The sequence below is a fragment of the Urocitellus parryii genome, chromosome 4, assembly GCF_045843805.1.
Source record: "Urocitellus parryii isolate mUroPar1 chromosome 4, mUroPar1.hap1, whole genome shotgun sequence".
NCBI classification, from domain to species: domain Eukaryota; kingdom Metazoa; phylum Chordata; class Mammalia; order Rodentia; family Sciuridae; genus Urocitellus; species Urocitellus parryii.
In genome coordinates this window covers 207,618,803-207,634,296 of record NC_135534.1, presented here as the reverse complement: position 1 = coordinate 207,634,296, position 15,494 = coordinate 207,618,803, and the positions used below count along the sequence as shown (strand labels likewise).

At 60.1% G+C, this 15,494-nt stretch overlaps 1 protein-coding gene across 2 annotated transcripts in view; it reads right to left on the bottom strand.

The window, feature by feature from the left end:
* Cfap77 (cilia and flagella associated protein 77) overlaps nt 1–15,494 on the bottom strand; it is a 118,586-nt gene that overhangs the window by 48,433 nt on the left and 54,659 nt on the right. Inside the window, exons 3-5 of one of the 2 annotated variants that reach the window (XM_077798155.1) lie at nt 14,876–14,912; nt 4,140–4,246; nt 3,426–3,654 (exon numbers count right to left, since the gene is read on the bottom strand). In XM_077798155.1, coding sequence (XP_077654281.1) covers nt 3,426–3,654; nt 4,140–4,246; nt 14,876–14,912 — 373 coding nt within the window. The remainder of the gene's footprint in view (nt 1–3,425; nt 3,655–4,139; nt 4,247–14,875; nt 14,913–15,494) is intronic. The other variant, XM_026395595.2, reaches the window with a different exon arrangement.

The window sequence follows — 15,494 nt, the reverse complement described above, 5'->3', positions numbered from 1 at the left end:
TTGATGCTGATTCGGGCCTGCTTGGGGGGATATTTCCCTTCCATAAAAGCCTTGTGCCTGCAATTCGCCGAGCTACCCTGTCACACGGGGAAAGGCTGCTGTTGATAAAGATAAAGCTTTATGGCCACGATGTTTGCTGCTAACAGCAACCTAATGTAGCATTTTCATTTCTGTGCAATTAATGTTAATGTCTGCTACGAAAATTGTCATTAAATACCATTTTAAAATCCATTCAATTTGCATATGCAAAGCCCATTTACCATCACAGAAGATGTAGCGGGCACTTCATCACGTCCTTGCCCTGGAATTGTGGCCACTTGGCTTTATAGCAATTTAAGATTTTATATTGAAAGCTGGATGATAATGGGGGTCCTCTCCAGGCCCAGCCGACTGGAGCAATAACAAAGGGAAACCGAAGCCGGGGACGAGCCGCTGGGCGTTTGCAGAGATCTTCGAATGAACTAGAGGCAGGGCCCAGAGGAAAGAGCACTGGACAGGGTGTCCACCAGCCTGGCCCTTGGCGGCTCAGCTAGCACCCTGCTGTGTGACCTCAGGAGGCTCCCTGGCTCTCAACTTTCCTCCACTTCCTCTGCTAAGGGCTCTCAGCCAGTGACCCTAATGTCCCCGAGCTCTACTTTTAAATATTTTAAAAATATAAGCTCGAAGAGCTGGCGTGCCCTGGAGCCACTGACTTGGGGATCACCTCCAGGGTGGGGAAGGACAATGACAACAGCCAATCCAGCCCAGGAGTGACTTCCCATGTCCCCAATGTCACATTCCAAGTTTTAAGGGCACGTTTTCTGGTGAGAGCTGAGCTGCACGCGGGAGGCCACGGGGGAAGGAAAAGCTGGCAAAGCCAGGGTGCGGGACTGGCCCTGAGGGTCCAGAGGGCCTCAACCTGCCTGGAACACGGCAGGCGTGTTCTTAGAACTGACCCAGAGTCACCCAGTGGCCCAGCAGGGCCACCCCAAGAACCCAGGGCAGGTGTCTGCACACCCTGTTCACAGCAGCACTAGGCACCACCACAGGAGGTGGGGACAGCACTCAGCGAAGACAGGTGGACAAGGACAGCAGACCAGACACGGCGCCCACGGAGCTGGAGACACCCTGGGAAACCAAGGCGCCAGAGACCCGAGGGCGACGCGGTGTGACCCATCCACAGGAGGGACCTAGAATCCTCCAGTGGAGGAAGTGGAGCGCGCGGAGGGGGCGGCGTCACTGTTGGGTGGGGTGGAAGGTTCTGGGGACAGTGAGGGCGCAGGGCTGCAGGGCGGGCGAGTGTGCGGAGTCCCCCTGCACCACCTGGGAAATGGCTAAAGGGGTGGCTCCTCCAGATAATTCTACCTCCGTAAAAATGGAACAGAACAAATAGAACGTGGAGACGCCACCAAAAGAGAGAAAGTCGTCCCGGGAAGCCAGGAAGGGAGGCTGCAAGGGAGGCTGCAAGGGAGGCTGGGGTTGGAGGCTCGGTGGCCTCCGGTGGCAGAGCAGGGCCGCCCACAGGTGAGCTGGGACGTTGGCCCTGGGGCCCGCCAGCTGGACGGGCCGGGGCAGCAGGGCCTCGGCCAGCTGCTGCGGTGGGGAGCAGGCTTTTCTACTTATCTGTCCAGAGCAGGACTTGGATGCCAGTGACCTTTGTCGGTTCCTGTGGTGATAGAGAAGGGGGGCTGGCGAGCCCCTCTGAGTGAAGCACTGCTTCAGCGGCCCAGCGAGCTCCCCACTTTGGGAACAGAAGGCAGTCTACACCGTTTCCACCACCCTCCCAAGTGCACCATGTGGACTCCTCTCTCGGCCTGCAGGGAGGGCAGGGATCAGGCCTGGCCCACCAGGGCATCCGATTTCCCTGGCCTCAGCCATTGGCTCAAGGCTGACATGTGACCCTGGCTGGCTAGTCACAGCCAGCAGTCAGTTCAAGGACAGGCCTGTGACCTACTGGACCAAAAAGTGTGGGTCATCAGCCTTATACAGTTCCCTAGACCCTCCCCACTCAGAGAGTAAGATGTAAAATGGAATAGCCACTGCCCACTTTGTCAGGCAAGGAAGAAGCCCTCAGGGAGTGGACCAAGCCCTGGCCCACAGCCATGACTTGGAGAGACAGGCCATCTGCTGGTGCCCTCACCCGACTGCCTGGACCCAGCTGTACCTGAAGCTCTGTCCTATCCCAGGCCTTTGATCTCATGAGCCAATACATTCCCTGAACCATAGTCAAGGCAGTTCAAGTTGAGTTTTGATCACATACAACCGCTTTCTCCTTTTACAGCATGTCATGGGAAGTGAGCCACCTGTCTGCCTCTGAGGCCACCACTGTGACCAGGGCTTGAAAGTGCAGGGACTGGCCAGACCTGGGTCACACCAATCACTGGGTCAGGGGAACCTGATGCCCTGATAGGCCAGGCCTGATCACATCCCCTCCCTGAAGTCAAGGCGACCTGGGTTCCCACGAAGTGGGAGGTGGAGGCGGGTTCCCTGTGCCGACAGAGGAGTCTGGTGCCAGGCAGGCCAGATCAGCAAAGAGGGCAAAGTCCCCAGCCGTTGCCCTCCTCTGCCTGGGGAGGGGCTGTTCTGCCAGGAGGGCAGGCGGGTAAGAACGGGAGGGCACAGGGCTCTCCAGCCCCTGGCTGTGGTCACCATCTCCCTGCCCGTTTCCGTGTGGACGGTGGGCCCTCAGGCACTCAGCAACCAGCCTCAGGCCCAGGCTGGTCGAGTCTCTGCTGCAAAGCTCAGAGCGTTGACGTTAACGGGGACACGCCAGAGCACACAGGGACACGCGCCTGATCGATGGTGACCACAGGGCCTGAGAGCAGCGCTTTCCCAGGCGATTCTCCACTCCTGGTGGCTGGTGCTGAGCATTTCCATCCATAAAATGCACGGAGCCGAGCCCTGGGTGATCCGTGCCCTTTTCTATGTGTAAGTCAGACTTCAATTAGATTTTTAAGAACCTCATGACTCCCAGGACTGCAGTCGTCATTTTAACCGGGACAGCAGCTGACATCTGTGGAGTGCTCACCAAGTCCTGGCACTGAGCTGAGGTGAGGGCAGAGAGCTTTACGTCACCAAAGCCCCGTAGCAACACCAGGCACCTACTGTTGTCCTCCTGTCCTACCTGGCCTATCAGGGAGGCCCGGTGCCCGCGGCTAGTCACAGGCAGATGCCTGGTTTGAGCCAGTGCCTGGCCCCCTGGGCTGTCTGGGGTGCAGGGCACCGGCCTGCTCCTGCCCTCCCTCACGTCACCACACCTGTGCCTGGGCCGCGGTGGGTGGCCTGTGTCAGCACAGCCCCCCGTGAGGCCCGGGGAGCCGGGCTTCGGAGAGAGGAAGAGCCTAAGAACCACGTTTGCTCTCTGCCTGGCCAGCCCCCCACCTGGCCCTCCCATCTGCGACCGGCCAGCCTCTGTCCTCCCATCCGCCACCGGCCAGCCTCCGTACCGTGCCTGGATGCCATAGGTCATGTCTGGGGGCAGGGAGGGTGCGTCCTTCTTGGTCCGCCGGTCGTCCTTGTCGCTGATGCGGATGTCGTTGAGCTGCCGGTACAGGATGTTCTCCCGGGCGGTCACCAGGCCAGCCTTCACTGCCCCGCGGTTCATGGCGATATAGTTCCGGGTTAGCTCTTGGGGGCAGGTGGGCTGCTGCTTAAACACGTCCCAGTGCCCTAAGGCTGAAGGGGGACAGAACACAGGGCAGTGGTCAGCTGGGGTAAGTCACTCAGGACCCAGGACTGAGAGGAGACAGGCTCCTGTCCCAGCAAACCTGCTGGGTGACAGCCTGGCCCCAAAGGGCAGAGCGGCATCCCCAGGGATTCCCGAGGGCGCCTGGCGTCCTGAGGAGGTGGCTCTCCTGCTCCTGGACCTCGGCTGGGCCCTCAAGACGTCCGTCACTGCCTGAGCAGCTCAGCAAGGCAGCCTTCCCTGGGCCCTGTTCCTGCCCTGGCTCAGACCTGGACCCTGCTTGGTCCACTCCGTCTCGGCCACCCTTGTCTTCCCAGGCTTGTGTCCCCGCCAGAATTGTCCTTCAGAGGAGGCCCCTGGGGTCTTCTCCGGCCCCCGGCCAGCTGCCAGGCGGCCGGCCCGGGTGGAGAGTCCAGGGAGGGGGTGGGCCTCCCGCTACCCCCCAGGCCCCGGTGCTCCAGGCACAGCCCCTCACCTTCGGGGACCCCTCCGTCCAGCCCCCGGATGTAGAGCCCGTAATTGAAGTCGATGCCAGGCAGGCTGCAGCTCCTCTCCCGGGGCTTGCCGAGTTCAGCCTGTGGGAGAGAGAGCAGCGTGAGGGGCGGAGGTGGCCAGCCCTGTGCCCAGCCTTCGGGGCCCCGAGGTGGGCCGCCCAGGCCTCCCGAGAGGAGCCAAGCTGGGCACCACACTGCGCGGCCCGCTGGTGCCGAGAGCCGGGCAGCAGGGACGCAGCCCATCCCGGGGGGCGGGGAAGGAGGGTGTCACAGGGTGTCACGGGAGGCCAGAGCTGGGCAAGCAGCTGTGCCAGACGGAGCCCAGGCCTACCCCACTGTGTCTGGAGACCCGGGACTGGGTCAAGGGGACCGTCTGGAGGCCACCAGGGGAGGGCGTCCTTCCTAGCTAACACTTCCTTCCTGCTGGGGCGGCTCAAGCCATTGTCGTGTCCCACAGGGCTGGGGACACAGTGACAGCGCCCACGGCCACCCCCTTGGCACCTGGGCAGCTCTTTCTACCCTCTGGGTCTCTGGAAAGCACCTCCTTGGGCCCCAGAAGGGGTCGGTATGGAGGAGATTGGTGCAACTTCAACCACATTGGTTTCCCCGTGGTGCAGACAGGAGCAGGCCCAGAGGGCAGGGCCTTTGCCCACCCAGGATGCCTTTAGGGCAGCGGCTCCCCGGGTCAGAGCCCTGCCCAGGCCCTGAGCATCGGCCTTGGTCATCCCTGAGCCCCAGACACCGAACTGTGCCCTCCCACGCCTTCCCTGCCTTCCCCGGGTGCCGCCCGTTTCCTCCCCACTGTATGACGGGGACCCTGAGGTCACATCAGGCCGGGCAGCCGACGTGGCGAGCTGGGCTGGAACCCGGCTGTCTTCCACTCAGATCCACGGGCTGATCCATACCAGCCCAGGTTCACGGCTCCCTGGTGCCGTCAGCCTATGGGCAGCAGCCCCCCCGCTGCCCCAGGCCCACAGGCCCAGGACTGGCCGCCCTGGGTGTGGTCTGCCAGCACCTCCCCGCTCCAGCGCCCCTGGAGGTCCAGAGGGTGTGACCGGCTTGGCCTCGCCTCGCACTACCCCCGGCACCTCGTCTGTGCAGGTAGGTGCCTGGAGGGGGACACTGGTTGGGGGCCTCGGCCAAGGCCCATGGAGACCTTGGGAATGAACCCCCTCCCTCGGGCTGGCCGCCCAGGCCCTGCCAGAGGAGCCCACTGCCCGACATCCGAGACCCCGGAGCCCAGCAGTCGAGGCTCCACCGGGCTTCCTGGAAGGCACTGCCTCTGCCCAGGACTCCCGGACCCCACCCACGCTCAGCTCAGGGGTTCTGTCCTGTGCGACTGCGTCCCTTCCCTGGAGTGCACCTGCCGGGCCACCGCACTCGGGCCCTAAATGCCCACACAGCCCGAGCCACGGCGTCCAGGCCATCTTCTTCCTGGTGGCACACGGCAGAGCCCTCTCTACTTTCCATGGTGACGACTGCAGTGTCCGAGGGTCATGGCAGCGTGCGGTGGGGAGGACACACACGGGAGGCAGCCTGTGTGGCTCCAGGTACGTGAGGTGCCCTAGAGGCAAAGCCACAGAGGCAGAGGGAGGTTGGCCGGTGGAGGCTGGGGAGGCGGGGACGGCAGGCCGGAGAACTGGGTGAGGGGCGGAGATGGCCGAAGGCTGTTTTGTGGGGGACAGGAGAATGCTTCTAAGTTGTGGTGGCGGAAGCACAGCTCTGCAGGTGCCGAGAGAGGTGACTTGTCCGCTCTGAATGGTGAGCCGTGGCCTGTGAGTTCCGCCTCGAATGAGGCCGTGGAAATCCACAGAGCAGTGTCCCTCCCAGAGAGCAGCGTCGCGTCCGTCTCCCAGAGGAGAGTGTCCCAGGGCAGGGGCCAGTCCTCAGTTATTTGTTAAAGTCAACTCAAACTTTGTGTATTTTATATTTTAGAGCAGGTTAATTTAATTCACAGCAAAATTAAGCGGAAGGTACAGAGACTTCAGATACACCCTGTCGGCCTTCCCCAGGGCCTGGCACCCAGGGGATGCTCATCCACGGCGACCTGAGGTGGCGGGTGGGAGAAACCCCTGCCATAGTCCCAGCCCCCTGCAGAGCGGCCTCGATCTGTTCCTGAGGGCTCTGCGGGCTGGAAGTTCAAGGTCTGGCCTCTGGTGGAGGCCTGCTTCCCAGTGAGCAGGTGGCGCCTTCTTATGCATTCTCCTGGAGCCCGTCCCCTTCCTACCAGGACAAGGACGTCCGCAGTTCCTGGCCTGACCCCTCCCTCCCCTCCCATGGGGACTCGGCCCCCAACCCCGAGGAGTGAATCTCGGGAGCACAGGACACGCAGCCGCAGCGGAGCCTCCTCGGGTTCCTCCTCGCCCTCCTCTCCTCCCTCTCCATCCCAGGCCCAGCCTTTCTGGGGTCCGAGTTCCGAGTTGGGGGCACAGGGACTCTGTTTTGAGTTCCTTCCGTTGGCCTCACCCCTCAGGCTGCAAACAAAGCTCTGGCCTCTTATTTGTTTAGGAAAATGATCCAGCCTCTCCAGTGACGGCTGGGGAAGTTAATTAAAATGCCACTTCTCCAGGAGAGGCCCCGCCTCCCCGGGGCAGGTGCAGGTGGGCAGACTTCCAGCTGGCAGAGGACCGACAGACAGACTCCAGAGCTGGCTGACACCCTCCAGTGGGTGGGGGCTGGGGAACAGGCCGGCGCCGCCATCTCTGTGCTTTTTAGCACGGTTGCCTGGGCTCAACAACTGTGGAAGGCTCAGGCTGCAAAAAACATCCCAACCGAAGTTTGCTCCTGCAGTCTTCCCACAAATGTTTGTTGTTTTTTTTTAACCTCTTGTGAACCAGGCCCTGTGCTGAGAGTCCCAAGGTGAACAAAACAGATGTACAGCCCCTGCTGTTAACGAAACCCACTGTCTTGCAGGAAGGACAAGGAATGGCAGTCAAGTGCACCAGCAGGTGTAGTTGAGGAAAGCGCAGAGTGTCCCCTCCACACGTTAAAAATCCCAGTGTACAAAAAGTGAGAGAAGACATCTGCAATGTATGTACCCAACAAAAGACTTGTATCTGTCACAAATAAAGAGCAACTACCCATCAATAAGAAAAAGGTGAACACTCCTACAGAAAAATGAGCAAGACTTGAATAGGCACTTCATTCAAAGGATGCCCAAGTGGCCAAGACCCATATGTCAAGGTGCTCAACTTCTGGGAAACACAAAGTAAAAGGTCAATGCTGCTGGTGAGGATTTGGAGCCATCAGAACACTTGTGATCTTGCCGGGACTGTCAACTGTCACAACCACCGAGGAAAATTGCTAGTGTATTATCCATTGAAGCTACACATATGTCTGTCCTATAGTCCAACACTGCCCTCCTGGACACCCAAGAGAAACGAGTGACTGTGCCCATCCAACAGACATGTCCACGGTGAACAGCTGGACTGATGGCCAAGTGCTGGACACACCCGGAATGGCCCTCGCAGTGGAAGGCATCTGGCGTGAAGGCTCAGGCCACAGAAGGTCAGGCACTGGTGGTCCTGGGCCAGGCTGACTGGTCCCTGGAGGACCCTTGGCCATGCCTGCCTACTGTGAGTGTCCCAGCTCGAGAGGGGCCTGGCCTTGACCTAGTGTGTGGAGGCCAGGACTCTCCCAACGCCCTGTGCACGTGACGGCCCTCCCAGGACAGGCAGGCCCAGGTGGCCAGGAGGCTGGCTGAGGCCGAGGAACCGGGGAGTGAAGCCAGAGCCAGAGTCCTGCTCGGGTCCTTGCTCAGGGGGGAGGAAGGAGCCAGGCCGTGCCCCGCTGCTCCTCGAAGACCAGCCTCTGGTGCCTGGGAGCTGCCAGGAGTCGGGGGTGCAGGTCTCCATGTCCCTCCACCTGGTGTCTTCACCCCAGGCCATCCTGCCTGTGGCCCGAGCAACAGGCTCCCCGGTCCACACGGTCCACACGGTCCACACGGGAGACGCGGCTTCACGCCAGGACTGAGGGGACAGACCCGGGTTCCACTGGGCCCGGTGCCTCTGACCCACTTCTGAGGCCGGCGCCGTGTCCCTGAGAACGCAAGGGGCCTTCCCGAGTCCTCACACTGTCACCCGTGGGACCAGCTGAAACTTCCCGAGAACCTACCAGAGGGGGCCATTCGGAGGAACCCCCGGTCCTCGGCCTCCTGCCCTGGCCATGACCCGCTCCCTCCTCTGCGGGTCGCACCCAAGTGCCCGCTGGCAGGAAACCCCAGCGGTCCCTGGCCGGTCCCCGGCCCAGGCAGAGGACACCTGTGGGCCTCGTGGAGCTGTTGGAGTCCCTGTCGCCTTCTCTCTTCCACCTGTCCCCAAACGCCTCCCACACCTGAAATCCCATGGGAGCTGTAGTCCCTGAGGAGTCGCGTCTCCTCGTCCCTAGAGGAGCCTAGAGGCACAGCGGGTTCCCCACCCCCATCATCTGCCCAGCAAGGTGGCCCCACTGGACAGCCACGGGCCTCATGCTCCGCGGCAGTGTCACCCACCACTGCGCCCGGGGGGGTGGCGTCCCTGGCCAGGCCCGCCCACTCCTGCCAAGGCTCACCACCATCCTGCAAAGGGGTGTCCTGCCGTCCCCATTTCCTGGGCGAGGACATGGAGGCCAGAGAGCTCTCGAGCTTGTCTGTCCAAAGCTAAGGAGTGCCCAAGGCAGGATTCAAACACGGGCCACCCTCCTGCTCCTGGCTGCCCCCTCAGTGAGCGCGTGTTCAGCATCGACAGCTTGGGACCATGCACTGACTCCTCCTGTGCCCAGAGCCACTCCCTGCAAGGGGGGTCTTGCCCCCACAGGACGGCAGGGCTGGGACTTCTTGGCACCGTGGCTGCACACACCAGGAGCAGAGCAGACCCAGCAGCTCCCACGGAGACCCCAGGGGGCTGCTGCGATGGGTGGACGGGGCGGTGGGCGCGCTGCCGGTTCACAGGGCGACCCGGCACACGCTTCCCGACCCGGGAGCTACGTCTTGGCTGGGCCTGGGAAGGCGGTCAGGAAAGCAGTCCCAGGATCCACAGAGATCTTGGGTTGGCATTTGGGCAGAGCTGGCCCAGAAAAAGATCCCAGGGGGGAATGCGTGCTGGAGCTCCCGGGGGACAGAGGTGCCCAGCTGACCCAGGGGGCTTCCGAAAGCCCGAGGGGAACCGCTGCGTGACCGAGGGGGCTGCAGGTCCCCGGGTGCCTCAGGGGTGTGCAAAGCCAGCTCGGCCTGACAAACAGGTGCTCCGAGGAGCGCCCAGCCCTGAGCTCCGGGACCAGGGCCAGCAGTCTGTGACAGCTGTCGGAGACCAGCTGCCACCGAGAAGCCAAGCAAAGCCACCTGAGGCCTCCCGGTCACTGGCTTTTCCATGGCAACCTCCCTCTGACGTCCCCAGAACTGATGGGACCCAGTCCCAGATCTCAGCTTTGATCAGCTCGAGGAGTCCCCAAGCAGCCCACCTGCCCAGGATGAGAAATGGCTCGTGGCAGACAAAAAGGGGCCCTTCAGCCAGCTCTCAGGCTGGGTGGTGCAAAGGTCCTGGGGCAGATGGCAGGGCATGGAGTCTGAGAGCACCCTCCCTGCACATGGATCTCTGAGACCCACCACGCTGTCTTGCTGAAGAAAGTGAAGGTGGAAACAAGAGAACAAACATTTATTGGGCACCTCCTACATGCAAGGCAGGTGTCTGTCCAGGGACTGCCTCTAGCAGCCCCCTTTATTGAGTGCTGACTGTGTTGCTGAGCATGTGCTAAGAGCTTCCTGTGTTCCTCCCAGAGCTCCGCCAAGCCTCTGTGAGAGGTGGTGCCCACACCACGCGGGGGGGGGGGGGGGGGACCGGACACCCTGGAGACCACACCCCCACGGTGACTGTGGGGGCGGGGGAAAGAGAGGCGGGGACAGACCCGGGTTCCACTGGGCCTGGTGCCAGGCCCCTGGACAGATGGGAAGTCGAGGCTCAGTCAGGGAAGGGGCTGACGAAGCCCTCTGGCCCCCAGACCATTTCTTATGGCTGAATCCTTGTGGTATTTTGTGCAAAGTCCTTGATTCCGTCGGAGAGGCGTGCCTGGGTTCTCACCCGGGGACTGTGGAACATTGGAGGCGTTTAAAGTGGCTCCCCGGTGGGAGTCCCTGGTCCCCAGGTGTCAGAATCAAGAGGCAAACGTGGGAGGCAGATCCCCGCTCGACTCTGGCCACCCCGCCCTCCCCAGCACCATCAACCGCCTTTTCCTGAGTTTCCTCCTCACCGAGTGGCTTGGCTGGAACACAGCTCTGGGTGACAGCTGTCCCCACCAGCAGACAGCTTCATTAAACCTGATTAAGATGTCATCCCTCCCTGCCTTATTCCCATCTCTCAGCTCTAATTAAAACCTTCTCTCTCCCTGTCCCAGGGGTCCTGGGATTCTCCTGGCTCCTCCTCCAGCCATGGCTCCCTCCACTCGCCGCCCGAAGGACAGGCCCCGAAATGTCACTGGAACCCAGGGGCCAGGCAGCCCCCAGAGGGGCCAGTGGCCAGTGCGAGAACCCTGGCCCCTCCCAGAGCGGGTCAAGGTGGTATTTCCTGCAGGTTCTGCTCTGGGGTCCTCCCTCCCCTGGACCTGGCCCAGGAGCCTGACCTCAGCCTCCACCCAGGTGACCCAGCCCCGCAGCTCAAGCGCCGTCTTAGCCCTCCAGAGCCCTTTCTCAAGCCTTAGTGAGTCCACCACTGAAAAGGGATGAGGTCTGTGGGGTGTGTTGTTCATGAGGCCCCAGAGGGACCCCTGGACCAAGGACCGGGCTGTTTCCCACCTGGCAGGTCTCTAGGGGAGCTGGAGGCTGGGGTCCTCCCTGCCCAGGACGCTCAGCGCATCGAGAGCCAGCCCTGCCACGGCATGGTCACTCCCCGCCGGCTGGCAACCCACGCAGGGTCACTCACTGACCTCTAGTCCGCGTCTCAACTCAAAGAAGGTCTGTCTGTCGTTTGAAAAGCCTCCACTCAAGATTCCTGCATCCTATTAAAGCCTAGAGATGTGAAAGCCCACAGTTATTGCCTGGTAGTTATTAAATAAATATCTGTACATAGCTCTACCCATGCATACAGATGCACACGCAAACACCGTGCTCACGCAGGGGTAGTTCATTATTGTAAAACAACTTAGGATCCTCGAATGAAAACCACAATATAAATGCAAATTGTGATCGTTATTAGCATAGAGGATATTTATTTATTTCCATAATGAGAGGCTCAGATAAACAATCATGTAAAGTAGGCGCATTAGGCATCAAAGGACCCAGGCGTTGCCGTCGGAGAAGCCGGGTGCTTTGAACCCCGTGCGTAGTCTGAGTGGCAGTTGAACATTGCATAATGATGCTACAAAGCCACATACCAGAAGACCACATCTACATGTGATCAAAGGCACATAAAATAATGTCAAGTGAAAAAAAGACTCAGCAGGATCCACCACGTTACATACACCACGGTTCCGACCGTCATTTCTAAACCGTGTTGGAAAAAACCTGGAAGGAGGCAGAGCAGAACCGGCCTGCATGCAGGTGTGTCACCAGCGCCCAGCTTCGGAGGATGAGAGTCTACTTTTGTCATTACAAAAGCCAAAGAGCTGAGCTAGGCCCTAGGACTCTGCGTCCTGTGAAGCAGCTCCGCCGTGGCTCTTCAGAGTCATCGGGTCCCTGCAGCAAGTCTGTAGGGGGGCCAAGGTGGCTGCGGAGGGTTCAGGGAGGCCTGGGGGGGGGAGCTGGTGGCCACGTGGGAGAGACAGGAAGACCCGCATGTCAGTGGCGTCCTGTGGGACTGAGATGGATTCCCGCGTGGCCCTGGGCAGGCCGCTCAGCTTGCCTGGCCTCCTGCCCTCACCTGCCAACCTCAGGGGCCGTTGTAGCGCTCAGAGCCTCTAGGAGCCTGCTGGGCAAACAGTGGCTGCGGTCACTCCCGCGTGGCCCAGAGTCACTCTGTGGATGAGCTCCAAGGGAGCCCGGGGCCGTGGGGACGCTGCTCCAGGGTCTACCAGGGCACCTGCCCTGTCTGCTCTCACGCCCTGGCTGCCTGTGCCCTGCCGCCCGCCCGGCTGCTCCCTGGGGCGGCCAGCCTCCCTCTGCTGCCCGCGCTCTCTCACAGCTGATGTATGGCCCTAGCTGAGTGAGGCGGAGGTGGTGACAGGGCCCTGGTGTTCCCTCCCCTCCCCCTCGACAGCTTGAAACCAGGTCCTTCATTTGCATTTACATGATCTCGCTGTGCCGCTTATGAGATGGAGAGATTTATTTGCTACTTAGCTTGATGTTTGATCACACCCGGAGAAGGCTGCGGCAGCACAAGGCACACGGACACATCCGCTCTGCGCCGCGGCCTCTGGGGCCCCCTAACTCAGCAGGTTTAGGTGGATGGGGGGCGACTCGCACTGCGTTTTGAAAAAAGGCAAACGTGAGAGATCGGGAGGAACTAACACCAAGATTTAGATTTTTTTTTTTTAAGCTATAAAAAGTGGCTAGGTGTCATCTGAGACAATGAAGAGACCCAAGTCACTCCTAGGAGGTAGCCTGGGCAATGAACTCCTGGAAACTTCTCTTGGGCAAAATCGGATGTTCCTGAGGGAGGCAGGCAGTGGGTATCATCACCCATGTGGCCACCAAACCCAAGCTTCTGGATGGACAGCAGCTGCGCCATCTGCAACCCTGTGGTCCTGACCTGAACACTGGTCAATGGGGACCCAGGTCCCTTGTCTGTAAAGTGGGGACACAGCGCCCCCTAGGTCTGCACCACGGCAGACAAGAGTAAGTCACGGTCATGAGCGAGTAAGTCACGGTCATGAGCGGTTCTGGGTGACAGGCCTGGACTTTGCGGTGGTGGGCACTCATCTGTGTCCTGGGTGATTTGCCTGTGGGGCTGCACTCTGGCCACCTGTGGGTCAGCACCTGCTGTCCACGTGGGTGTGCTCACGGCTGGCAAGCTCACTGTCACAGCAGACTGTGCCTGGCCAGATGAGGACCAGAGGTCTGCTGCTGCCAGCCCCTACCTGTCACCTTCTGAGCCCAAACAGAATCATTTGGCACATTTCAGACACACGGGGTTAGGGATGGAGAACACGGCTGAGGCCAAGCCTCCCGACGTGGAATTCTGGCTTCGTGACCCTTCGTGACCTTGAGCACGTGGCTTAGCCTCTAAGTCTCAGTTGTCTTCCCTGGAAAACTGGTCTAACAAGGGCCCCCAGCTCAGAGGGCCATGGGGGACACTCCACAGTGCAGCTGAGTTCTTAGCCGGAGCTCGGCAGGCTTTAGATAAAGCAGCCGCTCCTGGAGCCGGCCACCTCGGCCTCGCCAGGGGTGAGATCCCTGGCGACTCCACCTCCATCAGGATGAGTAGGAGCTCACCACAAAATGATGTCGGAGGGCTCCTCCAGAGCTAGAGGATCAGCACGCGACCGAGCAATTCCACTCCTGAGACGGTGCCCAAAGACGTGTTTCAGCTCATCCACACACGAGTGTTCACGGCGGCACTGTTCACGGTGGCCCAAAGGGAAACCACCCAAATGTCCCTCCACGGAGGAGAAGATAAGCAAAATGTGGTCCAGCCACACAGCGCAATGTCACTCAGCCATGGGAAGGAATGGGGCCCTGGCCCATGCCACCGCGAGGACGTGCTCCCAGGACAGAATGCTAAGGGAAGAAACCGGACACGAAAGGCCACGCGTTGTCTACGAAGGTGAAGCGTCCAGATGAGGTCACCCAGGGACAGAAGGCAGATTGGTGGTCGCCCGTGGGGGGATGACTGCTCGAGGTACACAGGCTCCTCTGGGGTGACGAAAGTGTCTCAGACCAAGCAGAGGGGCCAGCGGCACAGCTCGTCAAAGCCACTCAGCTGCACGCTGATGATCAGCTTTATGTGTGTTCTCCACAGGAGAAAGAACGTCGACACTCCCACAGGAAGGACACTCCAGGCTCACGTGTGGCTGTGGTCTCATGCTGGGGTGGCTCACTGTGGACACCTGGCTTCAGTTGCAGGAAGCAGGACTGTGGGGGTGGATGTGGGGCACAAGGAGCAGGGCTCTGGGCTGCCATGGTCCCCTCGTTTGGTCCTCTTGCTCTGATGGTCCACATGGTGACAGCTGGGGGGCAGCGTGTCTCTTGGAGCCTTCTGGGATCTCCTTGAGATTTTTGTTGGAAGGCAAGGCCACCTGGATGGATCCCCTTGCACCAGGTGTCCCTGCTCCGCTTTGGGTAGCCTCACTTTAGGAAGGCCAGCTGCCCTGCAGGGGAGAAGGAGTCCTGGACTACAAGTCCAGGGACATGGGTATAGGTCCCTGTCCACCTGCTTCCTCCCAAAGCCCCCTGGTCTGCACCAGGGACACAGGAGGAGGCCAAGCAGAGGACACCAGGGGGCAGACAGCCCCTCTCCTGACCAGCTGGACAGTTGACCATTACCTGGGGCATGGAAGGGAGTGGTCACATCAGACTTGTTTTGAAGCGTGACTCTGTGACCTTCAGGAAAAAAACAAAGTTGAAGGCAGCGCCACGTGGAGGCCCTGGTCACGCCCTGGTGAGACAGAGGACCAGAATCTGGACGGTGGGCCTGACCTGTCTGAGGCTCCTGAGATGGGCATCCACTGTCCCCACCTCCTGGCATAATGGCAGGATTTAGAGCAGAGGCCGCGCAGTGCCTGGCGCACAGTGGGGACGGGGGTGGGAAGCCTTCTGCTCCCCTTCAACTCCAGTGTGACCCCATTTCACAGGAGGAAGACCCCCCCCCATGAGCCTGCTTTGATGTGGACTCCAACAAGGAAGGGAACAACTGGGCCACTGAGGGGCCACCAACGGAGACCGCGGGCCTCGGGCTGACGGTGCGAGAATAAGAGGCTGTCCGTCTGGTCATCGGTCAGTTTGGCTGCCCGGGTTCGACACTGGTGAACCCAGAGTGGGCAGACTGAAGAGGAGCCTCCTGTGAAAGGAAAAGGAAAGGGAAAAAAAAAAGGAAAGAAAGGAAGGAATGGAGAAAGCAGAGGATGATCTATGTACTTTTCAAAACTTAAAACAGAAATCAAAGGAAAGCTGAACTGTTTTAAGTCTTGACAGCTGCAGGGATCATCCTGTTTGGTTACTCTATTTGTGTTTTCATTTTCTTTATAGATTCATTGAAAATCGCATCATGTAATAGGGAAGAAAAACGTTCCCTGTCCCCCCACCCCCCATAAACCCTGTTCCTTCCCGAGAACAGATGAAGCGCCCGCGTGACTCCGGTTTTGATGTATATTTCATCATATCTCATTGATTGTAAGTTTTATTTCCATGTCAATAAGAAAAGAGCCGCATTGTGATAAATGAGAAGGAGTTTAACACGAGGTAGGAGACGCCCCGCCAGCACGGCAGGGCGTGG